Source organism: Saccopteryx bilineata, chromosome 3 (genome assembly GCF_036850765.1).
Source record: "Saccopteryx bilineata isolate mSacBil1 chromosome 3, mSacBil1_pri_phased_curated, whole genome shotgun sequence".
Lineage (NCBI taxonomy): Eukaryota > Metazoa > Chordata > Mammalia > Chiroptera > Emballonuridae > Saccopteryx > Saccopteryx bilineata.
The window spans coordinates 47,082,353-47,099,009 of NC_089492.1; the positions used below are offsets into that span (position 1 = coordinate 47,082,353).

The window sequence follows — 16,657 nt, forward strand, 5'->3', positions numbered from 1 at the left end:
TCAAATTCCCACCATTTTGCTATAAATGATCCGATGTCATCATTTCTTATGGCTGAGTAGTACTCCATACTGTATATGTGCCACATCTTCTTTATCCAGTCATCTATTGACAGGCTTTTTGGTTGTTTACATGTCCTGGCCACTGTGAACAATGTTGCAATGAACATGGGGCTGCATGTGTCTTTTCGAATCAATATTTCTGAGTTTTGGGGGTATATACCCAGTAGAGGGATTGCTGGGTCATAAGGTAGTTCTATTTTCAGTTTTTTCAGGAACCACCATACTTTCTTCCATAATGGTTGTACTACTTTACATTCCCACCAACAGTGGATGAGGGTTCCTTTTTCTCAACAACCTCTCCAACATTTGCTATTACCTGTCTTGTTAATAATAGCTAATCGAACAGGTGTGAGGTGGTATCTCATTGCAGTTTTGATTTGCATTTCTCTAATAACTAAAGAAGATGAGCATCTTTTCATATATCTGTTGGGCATTTGTATTTCTTCCTGGGAGAAGTGTCTGTTCATATCCTCTTCCCATTTTTTTATGGGATTGTTTGTTTGTTGTTGAGTTTTATGAGTTCTTTGTATATTTTGGATATTAGGCCCTTATCTGAGCAGGTGTTTAAAAATATCATTTCCCAATTAGTTGGCTGTCTGCTTATCTTGTTATCAGTTTCTCTTGCTGAGCAAAAACTTCTTAGTCTGATGTAGTCCCATTCATTAATTTTTGCTTTCATTTCTCTTGCCTGTGGAGTCAAATTCATAAAATGCTCTTTAAAACCCAGGTCCATGAGTTTAGTACCTATGTCTTCTTCTATGTACTTTATTGTTTCAGGTCTTATGTTTAGATCTCTTATCCATTTTGAGTTAATCTTAGTACAGGGGGACAAACTGTAGTCCAGCTTCATTCTTTTGCATGTGGCTTTCCAGTTTTCCCAGCACCATTTGTTGAAGAGGCTTTCCTTTCTCCATAGTGTGTTTTTGGCCGCTTTATCAAAAATTATTTGACTATATATATGTGGTTTTATTTCTGGGCTTTCTATTCTGTTCCATTGGTCTGAGTGTCTATTTTTCTGCCAATACCATGCTGTTTTGATCGTTGAAGCCCTATAATATAGTTTGGAGTCAGGTATTGTAATGCCCCCAGCTTCATTCCTTTTTTTTTAGGATTGCTTTGGCTATTCAAGGCTTTTTATAGTTCCATATAAATCTGATGATTTTTTGCTCCAGTTCTTTAAAAAATATCATTGGAATTTTGATGGGAATTGCATTAAATTTGTATATTGATTTGGGTAATATGGCCATCTTGATTATATTTATTCTACCTAACCAAGAAAAAGGAATATTCTTCTATCTCATATCTTTTTCGATTTCCCTTAACAATGCTTTAGTTTTCATTGTATAAGTCCTTTACATTCTTTGTTATGTTTCTTCCTAGGTATTTTTTTGTTGTTCTTGCAATCGTGAATGGGATTATTCTTTGAGTTCATTCTCAAATATTTCATTGTTGGCATATAGAAAGGCTATTGACTTCTGTATGTTAATTTTGTATCCTGCGACCTTACTGTATTGGCTTATTGTTTCTAGTAGTATCTTTTTGAGGATTCTTTGGGGTTTTCAATGTATAGGATCATATCATCTGCAAAAAGTGATACCTTTACTTCTTCTTTTCCGATATGGATGCCTTTTATTTCTTTGTCTTGTCTGATTGCTCTGGCTAGAACCTCTAGTACCACATTAAATAAGAGTGGAGAGAGTGGACAGCCCTGTCTTGTTCCTAATTTAAGGGGGAAAGCCTTCAATTTTGTGCCATTTAGTATGATGTTAGCTGATGGTTTATCATATATGGCCTTTATCATGTTGAGATATTTTCCTTCTATACCCATTTTGTTGAGAGTCTTAAACATAAAATTGTGTTATATTTTATCAAAAGCCTTTTCTGCATCTATTGATAATATGTGGTTATTGTTCTTTGTTGAGTTGATATGGTGTATTATGTTAACCGTTTTACGTATGTTGAACCATCCTTAAGATTCTGGGATGAATCCCACTTGATCATGATGTATTATTTTTTTAATATGTTGTATTCAATTTGCTAGTATTTGTTTAGTATTTTAGCATCTGTATTCATTAGAGATATTGGTCTGTAGTTTACTTTTTTTGTGCCATCCTTGCCTCGTTGTGGTATGAGGGTTATGTTGGCCTCATAAAATGTGTTTGGAAGTATTGCTTCTTCAATTTTTTGGAAGACTTTCAGTAGAATAGGAACCAAGTCTTCTTTGAAGGTTTGATAAAATTCGCTGGTATAGCCGTCTGGGCCTGGACTTTTATTTTTGGGGAGGTTTTTAATGGTTTTTTCTATTTCTTCTCTACTAATAGGTCTGTTTAGGCTTTCTGCTTCTTCTTGACTCAGTCTAGGAAGGTTGTATTGTTCTAGGAATTTATCCATTTCTTCTAGGTTGTTGAATTTAGTGGCATAAAGTTTTTCATAATATTCTACAATAATTCTTTGTATATCTACAATGTCCGTGGTGATTTCTCCTCTTTCATTTTGAATTTTGTTTATATGGGTTCTTTCTCTTTTTTCCTTGGTAAGTCTTGCCAAGGATTTGTCAATTTTGTTGACCTTTCAAAGAACCAGCTCCTTGTTCTATTAATTTTTTCTATAGTTTTTCTGTTCTCTATTTCATTTATTTCTGCTCTGATTTTTATTATCTCCTTTCTTCAGCTGGTTTTGGGTTGTCTTTGTTCTTCTTGTTCTAGTTCCTTAAGGCGTGAAGTTAAGTGGTTCACTTGGGCTCTCTCTTGTTTGTTCATATATACCTGAAGTGATATGAACTTCCCTCTTATCACTGCTTTTGCTGCATCCCATAGATTCTGATATGTCGTATTGTCATTTTCATTTGTCTGTATATATCTTTTGATCTCTGCACTTATTTCTTCCTTGACCCATTCATTCTTTAAAAGTATGTTGTATAGTTTCCACATTTTTGTGGGATTTTTACCCTCTTTTTTGCAGTTGAATTCTAGTTTCAAGGCTTTATGATCAGAAAATATGCTTGGTACAACTTTGATTTTTCTGAATTTGCTGGTGTTGTTTTTGTGGCCCAACATATGGTCAATTCTTGAGAATGATCCATGTACACTGGAGAAAAATGTATACTCAGTCACTTTGGAATGAAATGTCCTGTAGATGTCTATCATATCCAAGTGCTCTTGTGTTTTGTTTAAGGCCGCTATATCTTTCTTGATTCTATGTTTGGATGACCGATCTAGAGCCTTCAGTGGTGTATTGAGGTCTCCAAGTATGATTGTATTTTTGTCAGTTTTTGTTTTAAGGTCAATAAGTAGCTGTCTTATATATTTTAGTGCTCCTTGGTTTGGTGCATATATATTAAGAATTGTTATGTCTTCTTGATTCAGTGTCCCCTTAGCCATTTTGAAATGGCCATTTTTGTCTCTGAGTACTTTTGTTGTCCTGTAGTCAGCGTTATCAGATATGAGTATTGCTACGCCTGCTTTTTTTTTGGATGTTATTTACTTGGAGTATTGTTTTCTAGCCTTTCACTTTGAATTTGTTTTTATCCTTGTTACTTAAATGAGTTTCTTGTAGGCAGCATACAGTTGGATTTTCTTTTTTGATCCATTCTGCTACTCTGTGCCTTTTTATTGGTGAGTTTAATCTGTTTACATTTAGTGAAATTATTGACACTTGGGAGTTCCTTATTGCCATTTTATATCTTGCTTTCTGTTAGTTTTGTGTCTTGTTTGATCCTTCTCTTTCGTTTTTCTATCTTTTGTTTTTATTTGGTTTTGTTCCATACATCTTTCCTCTGTTGCTATCCTTTTTATCTCATGTGCTTCTGTTGTGGTTTTTTCAATGGTGGTTACCTTTAGGTAATGAAAAGGGTTCCTACCCTGTACATTGTAGCACATTATTTTGTGAGTACTTTTGCACTCCATCGCCCTTTGCTACTGTTAATCTCCATCCTCTCCCCCCCTTTCTTTTTGTTGTCATAGTTTAAAGTTGGTTTTATTGTGTTCTTCTTGGAGCTTTTACTTGTGGCGTTGTTGTTGTTGTTGTTGTTGTTTTTTATTCTTTGTATCTGATTGGAGAACCCCCTTCAGTATTTCCTGGAGTGGGGGTTTTCTGGTTATAAATTCCCTCATCTTTTCTGTATCTGTGAATGTTTGTATTTCTCCTTCATATTTGAAGGATAGCTTTGATGGATATAGTACTTGTGGCTGAAAGTTCCTCTCTTTCAAGACTTTAAATATTGAGGTCCACTCTCTTCTAGCTTGTAGAGTTTCCGTTGAGAAATGTGACGATAATTTAATGGACCTTCCTTTATATGTTGTATTCTTTTTTTCCCTCGCTGCCTTGAGAATTTTTTCTTTGCAGTTGGTTTGTGCCAATTTCATTATGATGTGCCTTGAAGTAGGTTTGTTAGGGTTAAGAAAACTTGGAGTTCTATTTGCTTCTAGAATTTGAGGTTTTAGTTCTTTCCACAGGCTTGGGAAGTTCTCATCTATTATTTGTTTGAGTATGTTCTCCATTCCATTTTCTCTCTCTTCTCCCTCTGATATACCTATTATTCTTATGTTATTCTTTTTGAAGGAGTCAGATAATTCCTGTAGGGCTATCTCATTTTTTTAAATTTTTGAGTCTCTTTCTTCTTCTCTTTTTTGTGCCTCAAGTTTCTTGTCTTCTATTTCAGTAATCTCTTCTATCTGGCCTGTTCTATTAGCTAAGCTTGTTACCTCGTTTTTCAGCTCGTGAATTGAGTTTTTCATCTCTGTTTGATTTGTTTTTATAGTTTCAATTTCCTTGGAGATATACTATTTGTGTTCGTCGAGTTGTTTTCTGAGCTCCCTAAATTGCCTTTCTGTGTTTTCTTGTAAATCTGAGTATTTTTAGGATTTCTATTTTAAATTCTCTGTCTTTTAACTCCAAGGTTTCCAATATCTTAAATTTTTTCTCCATAGATTTTTCCTCATCTCTCTGTGTTACCTCTCTTTCTTTTGTGTCCATGATATTCCATTTTCTCTTCTTTAATGGCATCTGAGGGTGGTTTTGTTTATAGTATTAATGAGATTTAATAAGGAATAAAAAGTTAAAAAATAAAAATAAAAATAAAAAATTGAGGGTTTTTTTAAAAAAATTAATCATTAAATAAAGAAAAATTTGAGAAAAAAAGGGAATTATTCCTTCCCCTCCTTTTTTCCTCTCCTCTGCTCTCCCCTCTTTCTTGAGAAAATCTTGTGGTGAACTGTGAATTATATTGTACTAAATAGAACAAACAATGGAGGGCCTGAATTGGGGAGAAGTAATAAAGGGGTAAAGGAAAAAGAAAAAAGAAAAAGAAAATAAATTTAAAAATTATATATATATATATATATATATATATATGGGGGGGGCGGCATAGACCCACAAAAAGCAAATAAGAAAAAAATTTGGGTCAAGAATAAAATGATTTGCTTTTAGGTGTTGGCTGACTAAGAGTTATGATGAGAGGAATAAGAGGGAAACAGGAAAAAGGGGTGGAAAATTAAAAAATTACTATTGTATTTAGTGTAACAAGAACTAGATAAAATGGAGAGCCAGGGATGGGAGCACTGCTAATGAGTTAAAAAGGTGAAGTAAAAACCCCCCAAAATGCCACAAACTTAAGTTTGAGTCCCAGATAAGATAATTTGTTCGTTATTGAGGTTTGAATGAGAGAAGACATAAAGGAGAAAGGAAGAGACTAATATAGAGGGAGAAAAGAGAGAGAGAGAGAGAGAGAAAATGGAACCACTAAAAGAAGAAAAAAGAAAAAGGAGGAAAGAGAGAGAGAGTTAGGGGTTTTGGATTGCAACCCTCATAGAGAGAAAGGAGGAGAAAAGAAAAGATAATGGGAGATGTAACACTTATGGGTAGTGTAGTTCAAAGAGAGGCGAGAGTAAGACTGAGAGAGAATTAAATGACCAAATTGGAATAGGAAAAAAAAAAATCAAGAATGAAGAAAAGAGACACAGACGAACAAATATAATAAAATGGGATAGGTTATAAAGTCTGCAGATTATTCTTGATTTTGAGAGGTTATCGTCTTGCTTTTTCTTTTCTGTATCTCTTTCTGGTCAGTGACTTTGTACTCCGGGTTCTGCCCCTGTGGCACGCTCTGGTAGAGGTTTGCAGTTGATAATTCTCTATGGCGATGTCATGTATTGGGCTTCAGTCTCGTTGGCAGTCAAGGCTCATTAGCATTTATAGGCTCCAACAGTAAGAGGGTCTCTCACTGTGCGAGTGTTCCTGGAGCCTCTCTCCTAGTCTTTCCTTCCACAATTAGAAGCCTGATAATCCAGCTATGGGGTTGCTGCTGCCTCTGCCTGGATAGTAAGAGGCTCAAAGAGCTGGCAACTCCCCACTCTATTCCCACTCAGCACAGGGCTCTGAGTAAGGCTCAGTCAGTCAGAGCTGCTAGCATAATCAGGCAGGGCTTCCGCCCACTCAAAGTCCTCTGGCTCTGCCCCTCTGTGGGATAACACAGGTGCCCACTCCTGAGGCGTTTGGAGGAATCTCTTGCCCACTCTCCGTGCACACCAACCAGGATGTCAGACCAGCCACGTCACACTTTGAGTAAAACCTCTGCCCACATGGAAAAGTTCCAGCATTGGAATTGGCTCTCACTCTCTCCCTGTGGCGGCCCCCTCAGGGTGCTGGGGTGGCTCGGAGATTCTGCTCCTGGCCCAATCACAGGCCTCTGACTTGCTCCTCTGTGGGAAAACATGGGCGCTCACCCCTGAGGAGTTCGGAGGAATCTCTTGCCCACTCTCCGTGCACGCCGACCTGGATATCAGGCCAGTCGTCTCTCACTCTGAGAAAGCCCTCCGCCCGCGCGGAAAAGTTCCGGCATTGGAATTGGCTTTCGCTCCATCCCCGTGCGTGACTATCCCAGGGCGCTGGGGCGGCCAGGAGATTCCGCTTTCAACCCACACACAGGCCCTGACTCTGCCCCTCTGTGGGAAAACACGGGCGCCCACCCCTGAGGAGTTCAGAGGAATCTCCTGCCCACTCTCCATGCGCGCTGACCAGGATATCAGGCCAGCAGCCTCTCACTCCAAGAAAGCCCTCCACCCGCACAGAAAAGTTCCAGCATTGGAACTGGCTCCAGCTCCCTCCCCATGCCCGGTCCCCTCAGGGTGCTGGGGCTCCTCGGAGATTCCGCTTTTTGCCCACACAGAGGACTCTGACTCTGCCTCTCTGTGGGTTAGCACAGGAGGCACCCACCCCTGAAGTGTTCGTAGGAATCTCTCGCCCACTATCCACGCGTGCCGACCAGGAGATGCGGAAAATGGCTGCCCCACTTGTCTTTCTTTGTCTGGGTTTGGCGTGCGTGTTAGCTTGAATTGCCCAGGTTTTTTCTCGGCTTGGATCTACGTGCCACAGCCTGGTTTGGCTGTTTGTACCGCGGCCTGGATCTATTCACTCCCTATGCCCGCCTTAGTTTCTATATTCTCAGTTCTCAGTGAAAGCCATACTGTTTGGGTTAGAGAGGAAGGTGGAGCATTTCTTACTCCCTATTTCCCCCGGGGTTTGATCATATATCTAGCCAATCTTTCGCTCGACAATACCTTCGGGTGTGTTGCGAAGCATCTGAAGGCTCCAAGGATAGGTTTTTCTGTTTCTAGTTGAAGATCTTGTTGAGTTTATGGGGAGATTTATTGGTATCGCTTCCTACCATGCCATCACTCTCGAGACTCACAAATTTTTAAAAAAGAAAGAGCGCTGAGAGAATTGTCAGACTCCACCAAAAAAAGAGCAGTATAAGAACAATTGGTATATCAAAAGAAGAAGAGACAGATAAGGGAATGGAGACCTTATTCAAACAAATGATTGATGAGAATTTCCCAAGCCTATGAAAAGAATTAGAGCCTCAAATCCAAAAAAGAAACGAAATGCCAAGCTACTTCAATCCAAACAGACCTATTCCAAGGCACATTGTAATAAAATTGTCAAAAATCAATGACAAAGAAAGAACCATCAAGGCTACTACTAGGAAAAAGAAAAACATAACATATAAAGGAAAGCCCATTACATTATCATCAGACTTCTCAGCAAAAACTCTACAAGCCAGAAGAGAGTGGACCCAAACATTCAAAGTACTAAAAGAGAGGAATTACCAGCTAGGAATATCTATCTAAGCTATCCTTAGACATATAAACATTTTTTTCCTAATATAATGATAATAACTCATAAAAAAAAATAAATAAAAGCCCTATTGAAACACATAGTTTGAAAAAAGAAGACACAAGGGAAAGATTTATAGAATATTACCTAACAAAAACAACTGACAAAAGCTCTAGCCAGTTGGCTCAGTGGTAGAGCATCAGGGGCATGTGGAAGTCCCAGGTTTGATTCCCAGCCAGGGCACACAGAAGGACCCATCTGCTTCTCTACCATTTCCCCTACCTTTCTCTCTATCTCTCTCTTCCCCTCCTTAAGCCAAGGCTCCATTGGAGCAAAGTTGGCTGAGGCGCTGAGGATGGCTCCATGGCCTCCACCTTAGGCGCTAGAATGGCTCCGGTTGCAACAGAGCAACACCCTAGATGGGCAGAGCATCAACCCCCAGTGACCATACCAGGTGGATCCTGGTTGGTGCATGCAGGAATCTGTCTCTCTATCTCTCTGCCTCCCTGCTTCTACTTCAGAAAAATAAAAAAAATAAAATGACAGAAATAAAAAAGAGAAGAACCAAAGAAGACCAGAGCTACTACAAAACATAATATGGCTATAGAAAATCCTTCAGTGTCAATAATTACCCTAAATGTAAATGGACTAAACTTACCAATAAAGAAGCAAAGATTAGCAATTGAATCAAAAAGCAAAACCCAAACATATGCTGCCTTTAAGAGACTCCTCTACTGCAAGAACAAAAATAGACTAAAAGTGGAGAGTTGGAAACAATTCTTGAAAGAAATATATCCAAGGAAAAGCAGGTGTAGCCATTCTCATGTCAAAAAATGCTGACCTTAAGAAAACAAAGGGGTCTGACAAGGCAGTGGTGCAGTGGATAGAGCATCGGACTGGGACCAGGTTCAAAATCCCAAGGTCATCGTCTTGAGTGCGGGCTCCTCTGGTTTGAGCAAGGTTCACCAGCTAGAGCCCAAGGTTGCTGGCTTAAACAAGGGGTCACTCAGTCTGCTGTACCCCCTGGTAAAAGCACATATGACAAAGCAATCAGTGAACAACTAAGGTACCACAAAAAAAAATTGATGCTTCTCATCTCTCTCGATTCCTGTCTGTCTGTCCCTATTTGCCCTCTGTCTGTTTCTGTCACAATAAAAAAAAGAAAACTAAGGGGCCTAACCAGGTGGTAGAGCATCAGAGTAGGACACAGAGGACCCAAGTTCAAAACGCTGAGGTCGCAGGCTTCCGCGCAGGCTCATTCAGTTGAGCTCAAGCTCACCAGTTTGAGCGTGGGGTCACCAACTTGAGCATAGGGTCATAGACATGACCCCATGGTCGCTGGTTTGAGCCCAAAGGTCACAGGCCTTAGTAAGAGGTAAATCACATGCTATAGAACCCAGACAAGGCACATATGAGAAAGAAATCAATGAACAACTAACTTGCTACAACAAAGAATTGATGCTTCTCATCTCTCTCTCCCTTCTTGTCTATCTGTTCCTCACTCTGTCTCTAAGTCACTGTCAAAAAAAACCAGGAAAGAAAGAAAACAAAGAGAACCAGAAACAAAGATAAATATTTCATCATTATAAAGGGGATACCGTATCAAAAAGACATAACAGCCTGACTGGGTGGTGGCACAGTGGATAGAGTGTCAGACTGGGATGCGGAAGACCCAGGTTCGAGACCCCGAGGTCACCAGCTTGAGCGAGGGCTCATCTGGTTTGAGCAAAAGCTCACCAGCTTGAGCCCAAGGTTGCTGGCTCGAGCAAGGGGTTACTCGGTCTGCTAAAGGCCAGCGGTCAAGGCACGTATGAGAAGGCAATCAATGAACAATTAAGGTGTTGCAATGCGCAACGAAAAACTAATGATTGATGCTTCTCATCTCTCTGTTCCTGTCTGTCTGTCCCTGTCTATCCCTCTCTCTGATTCTCTCTCTCTGTCTCTGTAAAAAAAAAAAAAAAATTTTAAATAAAAAGACATAACATTATTTAATATATATGTACCAAACCAGAAAGTATAAAAATATATAAGACATCTTCTAACTGATCTAAAATAGAAGCAAACAAATACAAAACAAAAAAATACACAATTATATCTGGAGATTTAAACACACCACAGCATTGAGAACTTTGGATAGACAGATCATTCAAACAGAAAATCAATAAAGAAATATAAGCCTTAAAAGATACACTGGACCAAACAAACATAATAGACATTTACAAGACACTTTATCCCAAAATATCAGATTATGCATTCTTCTCCAGTGTGCATGGAGCATTCTCAAGGATAGACCATGTGTTGGGCCACAAAACTAAAATCAATAAATTCAGAAAGATTGAAATTATACAAATATATTGTCTGACCATAAGGCTTTGACATTAGAATTCAAATGCAAAAAGAAAGTAAAGAAACCCTCAAAAATGTGGAAATTAAACAACATACGTCTAAAAAATGACTGGGTTAAAGAAAAAACAAAAACAGAGGTTAAAAGATATACACAGAAAAATGAAAATGACACACGACATATCACAATTCCTGGGATGCAGCAAAAGCAGTAATAAGAGGGAAGTTTATATCATCATAGGTTTACAGCAAGAAACAAGAGAGATCTCAAGTAAACAACCTAACACCACATCTTAAGAAACTAGAAAAAGAAGAACAGAAGCAGCCCAAAATCAGCAGAAGAAATGATATAGTAAAAATTAGAGCAGAACTAAATGAAATAGAGAACAAAATAAAAAAATTATAGAAAAAATTAATACAACAAAGAGCTGGTTCTTTGAAAAGATCAATAAAATTATCAAACCACTGGCTAGACCCATAAGAAAAAAAGAGGAACAACTCATATAAGTAAAATCCGAAATGAAAGTGGAGAAATTACCATAGATATCATAGAAAGTTCTTAAAAAATTATTGTGTCAAAGAATAAATAAAAACAGATACCAAAATATATATTCAAATAAAAGAGAATGACAACTTAACATATCAAAACTTCCTGAGATGCAACAAAAGCCCTAATAAGAGGAAAGTTATTACAGGATTATAGCAAGAAACAAGTGAGATCACAATTAAACAACCTAATATATATTAAGAAACTAGAAAAAGATGAACAAAGGCAACCCAATGTGAGCAGAAGAAAGGGAATAATAAAAACTAGAGCAGAACTAAATGAAATCAAGAACAAAATAAATAATAGAAAAATTAATGCAAAGAGCTGGTTCCTTGAAAAGATCAATAAAATTGACAAACTCTTGGCTAGACTCACTAAGGAAAAAAGGGAAAAGACTCATATAAATAAAATCAGACATGAAAGAGGAGAAATTATCACACAGACCACTGGCAGACAACCTAGTCCCTACCACCCACTAGTGGGTGTCCAGCTTTCATGGTGGGTGGTAGCAGAGCAACCAGTATATAAATAAAAAGATAGATTTAACTATAATAAGTTGTTTTATAAAGATTTATTCTGCCAAACAGCGTAATTATTATTATATGCTTTAACTTGCTGTAACTCTGCTTTATAAATTTTATAAAATAAAGTTACTTCCTCACTTTATAAATCACCATTACTGTGGAACCAGTGGTGGTTAAGAAATTTTACTAACAGAAATACAAAAGTGGGCAGTAGGTATAAAAAGGTTGACTACCCCTGACATAGACCATAGATAAACAAAAGATCATACTACTTTACTATGAAAGACTGAATGCCAACAAATTTAACAATCTAGAAAAATGAATAAATTCCCAGAACTATGTAATCTTCCTAGCCTGAGTCACAAAAAAGTAGAAAACTTCAAAAGACCCTTAGGGGAGGGAATAGAAGTAACTATCAAAACCCTCCCCAAAACAAAAGTTCAGTACCAAATGGTTACATTACTGAATTCTACAAAACGTTCAAAGAAGAATTGGTACCTATCCTTCTCAAAGTCTTCCAAGCAATAATCCCTAACACATATTATGAGGTCAACAAAACAAACCCTCATACCAAAATCTGACAAGGACAACACAAGAAAAGAAAACTACAGACCAATATTTCTAATGAATACAGATGCAAAAGTCCTAAACAAAATACTGGCAAATAGAAAACAACAACACAATAAAAAAAATAATACATCATGTTCAAGTGGGTTTCATTCCAGGAACACAACAATAGCTCAACATATAGAAATCAATCAATGTAATACACCACATCACAAAACAAAAAAGAAAAATCGTATTACCCTATCAACAGATGTAGAAAAGTCATTCAGTAAGATACAACATCTTTTTGTACTTAAACACTCAATAAAAACAAAATAGAAGGAAAGTACCTCAACATAATAAAGGCCATATATGACAAATCATCAGCTAATATGATACTAAATAATGAAAAATTAAGGCTTTTCCTCTAATATCAGGAAAAAGACGAGACTGCCTACTCTCTCCACTTTTATTCAACATAGTTCTGGAAGTTTTTGCCAGATCAATCAGGCAAGAGAAAGAAATATAAGGCATTCATATTGAAAAGTAGAAGTAAAGGTATCACTTTTTGCAGGTGACATGATCCTGTATATAGAAAACCCCAAAGACTCCACTAAAAATCTATTAGAAAAAAGAAACCAATATAGTAAAGTTGCAGGATATAAAATCAATATACAAAGTCTACTGCTTTCCTATACACTAATGACACAATGTCAGAAAATAAACTTAAAAAAATACTTTTTTTACCATTACAAGAAAAAAATATAAAATACCTAGAACCTATATACAGAAGACTAAAAAATATTATTGAAATAAATTGAAAAAGAAACAATGAAAGGAAAAAATATCCCATGTTCATGGGTTGGAAGAATCAACATAGTTAAAATGGCCATATTACCCAAAGCAAAATACAAATTTAATGCAATCCACATCAAAATCCCCATATCATTTTTTAAAGAAATAGAAGAAAAAGTCACCAGGTTTGTATGGAACCATAAAAAATCCCAAATAGCCCAAGCAATCTTGAGGAAAAAGAATGAAGCCAATGGTATCACACTACCTAACTTCAAATTATTCTTAAAGCGATGATAATCAAAACAGCATGGTATTGGCAGAAAAACAGACATAGAGACCAATGGAATAGAAAAAGATCAGAACTAAACCACACATATATGGAAAAATAATATTCGACAAAGGAACCAAAAACACACAATGGTGAAAAGAAAGCCCCTGCAATAAATGGTGGTGGGAAAATTAGAAAAACACATGCAAAAAAAAAAAAAGAAAGAAACTTGACTACAATTTGTCCCCTGCACAAAAATTAATTCAAAATGGATAAAAGACCTAAATGTAAGATCTGAAACAATAAAATACATAGAAAAAAATAGAGGTACTAAACTCATGGAATTTAGCCATAGAGAACAATTTATGAATTTGACCCCAAAGGCAAGTAAAGGCAAAAATAAATGAATGGGACTATATCAAACTAAAAAGTTTCTGCACAGCAAAAGAAACTAACTACAAAACTAATAGGCAGCCAACTAAGTGGGAGATCTTTGCAAACAAAGCTCCAATAAGTGGTTAATATCCAAACTATATAAAGAACTCAGGAAGCTCAGCAACAAACAAGCAAACACTCCAATTAAAAATGGAGAGAAGACCTAAACAGACACTTCTCCCAAGAGGACATACAAATGGCCAACAGACATATGAAACAATGCTCATCTTCACTAGCTATTCAAGAAATGCAAATCAAAACTACAATGAGATACCACCTCACACCTGTCAAATTGGCTATTATCAACAAGACAGGTAATAACAAGCGTTGAACAAGCTGTGGAGTAAAAGGAACCGTCATTCACTTCTGATGGGAATGCTAATTATAATTAGTACAACCAGCATGGATGAAAGTATGATGGTTCCTCAAAAAATTAAGACTAGAACTACCATATGACCCAGCAATCCCCTTACTTGGTATCTACCCCCCAAAATAAAAAAAATGGTATGTAAAGACACATGTACCACTTTGTTCATCACAGCATATTCACAGTGGCCAAGACATGAAAACACCAAAGTGTCCCTTGATAGAGGACTGGATAAAGAAGATGTGGTACATATATACAATGGAATACTACTCAGCCATAAGAAATGATGACATCGTAAAATTTATGACAACATGGATAGACCTTGAGAACATTATACTGAGTGAAATAGGTAAATCAGGAAAAACTAAGAACGCTATGATTTCACATACAAGTGGGATATAAAACTGAGACTCATGGACACAGATAAAAGTGAAGTAGTTACCAGGAGCAGGGGGTCTGGGGGATGTGAGGGAAGTGGTACAGGGAAGGGTGTAAAGAGGGACAAATATAAGATGATGGAAAATGATTTGGCTTTGGGTGATGAGTATACAACATAATCAACAGTTCAAATTCTTTAGAAATGTTTACCTAAAACCTATGTACTATTATGGATCAATGTCACCCTGTTAAATTTAATTTTCTAAATAAAATTTTTAAAAAGAATGTAAGTTCAATAAAGGCAGGATTTTGAATCTTTCATTTATTCTTAAGTCACCAGTTCCTAGTGCTTTAAAAACAAGTGGTGCTCAATGCTTATGTTGGGATTCAATAAATGAAGTCAGAATTGAGGCCCAATAAGATTAAATCCCTAATACACAGCTAGTAACTGGCTAAACCAGTTAAGGTGTCTAGGATTCCAAAATCGCATACAGGGCTTTTTGCAACCATCTTAACTTTCTCGTTTCTTAAACCTTAGTCCACCCTTCTATTAGCAACTGTGAGAATGACTGAGCAGTATTTCTCAGCTGTGTACATTATCTGTATCTATCTTTTGAGAATTTCTAATAAACTTTATTCAAGCTGATTCTAGAACTCCAATTATAAAGGTAAAATAAGTTTTTCTTCAAAAGTTCACAACCTTGGAGACTATAGGAGAAAAATTCTTAGTTCATAAACAGCTAAACAATAATACCATTAGCGTAAACCTGCTTTAAATACAGAGGTGGCTCAGCTTAGCCCTTACATTTAAAGGAAAAATTATACCTTACTTTTTGATAAGTGAAATTTAACTGCTTTGAAACTACTTCAAAATAAATGAATGGCCCCTCCTTCCCATTCCCTGCCAACACTCCATTTAAAAAATGCAGCAGTTCAGCCTGCTGTAGGAAACTGAAAAGGAACCCCTTTCCTATACCCGATATGTTTCTTCATTCCATATGTAAAAGCTTCATAGTCTCCAGGATAAGCAGCACCTCTGGGACCCTCAAAACCAGTTTCAGATGGAGCCCCAAATTACACAAGCAGATCAAGACTCCCAAGCCTTTCCAGAAGACAGGCTCCAGAAAGATGAGTACAGGCGAGACCTAACCCTCTCATTCCAGATGTAGGCCGAAGAGAGCATGAGTACATTAAAACAGTGGTCCCCAACCCCCGGGTTGCGGGGGTTATTTATAGAAAGAATAAATAACTTACATTATTTCCGTTTTATTTATATTTAAGTCTAAACGATGTTTTATTTTTAAATAATGGGCCCTGGCCAGTTGGCTCAGCGGTAGAGCGTCGGCCTGGCGTGCGGGGGACCCGGGTTCGAGTCCCGGCCAGGGCACATAGGAGAAGCGCCCATTTGCTTCTCCACCCCCTTCCTCCTTCCTCTCTGTCTCTCTCTTCCCCTCCCGCAGCCAAGGCTCCATTGGAGCAAAGATGGCCCGGGCGCTGGGGATGGCTCCTTGGCCACTGCCCCAGGCGCTAGAGTGGCTCTGGTCTCGGCAGAGCGATGCCCCAGAGGGGCAGAGCATTGCCCCCTGGTGGGCAGAGCATCACCCCTGGTGGGCATGCCGGGTGGATCCTGGTAGGGCGCATGCGGGAGTCTGTCTGACTGTCTCTCCCCGTTTCCAGCTTCAGAAAAATACCAAAAAAAAAAAAAAATTACCAGATTCCCTCTGTTACATCCATCTAAGACTCACTCTTGATGCTTGTCTTGGTCACGGATACATTTATCCATCCCACCCTAAAGGCCAGTCCGTGAAAATATTTTCTGACATTAAACCGGTCTGTGGCCCAAAAAAGGTTGGGGACCACTGCATTAAAACATCTTCCCCTACCATATGTAATACCCAAAGGAAGAAAGCCTCCTGATGCTTCTCTAATAATACTCCACAGTAGGTCTTCAAGAAGCTGAATCTCCACTGATCAAAGCCTTGTTGTTCTCTTACCTCTTTTCCCTCCTCCTGTTTTCCATCAATTCAAAAAGATATGCTATTGCTCACCTGGGTCAAGGTGCTTATCTCTGAGCACACTTTGGGAATTAGGTTATTCTGAAGGTTTAGAGTCTTCAGGCCAGGCAGTTTTTCTAATGTTATGGGCATCTTTGTCATCTTCTTCCCATTCAAGGTAACAATTCTAGTGCTTTTACCGCCTTTCAATGCTCTTACTAACAACTTTTCAGCCATGGGCTTAGAAGAGAAAAAGAAGAGAGAAAAGGTAACCATTAGGAATTAAGT

At 37.8% G+C, this 16,657-nt stretch overlaps 1 protein-coding gene across 1 annotated transcript in view; it reads right to left on the reverse strand.

The window, feature by feature from the left end:
* Positions 1-16,657, reverse strand: part of LRRC69 (leucine rich repeat containing 69) — a 143,740-nt gene that overhangs the window by 122,857 nt on the left and 4,226 nt on the right. Inside the window, exon 2 of the mRNA XM_066266088.1 lies at positions 16,424-16,609. Coding sequence (XP_066122185.1) covers positions 16,424-16,606 — 183 coding nt within the window. The 5' untranslated portion in view covers positions 16,607-16,609. The remainder of the gene's footprint in view (positions 1-16,423; positions 16,610-16,657) is intronic.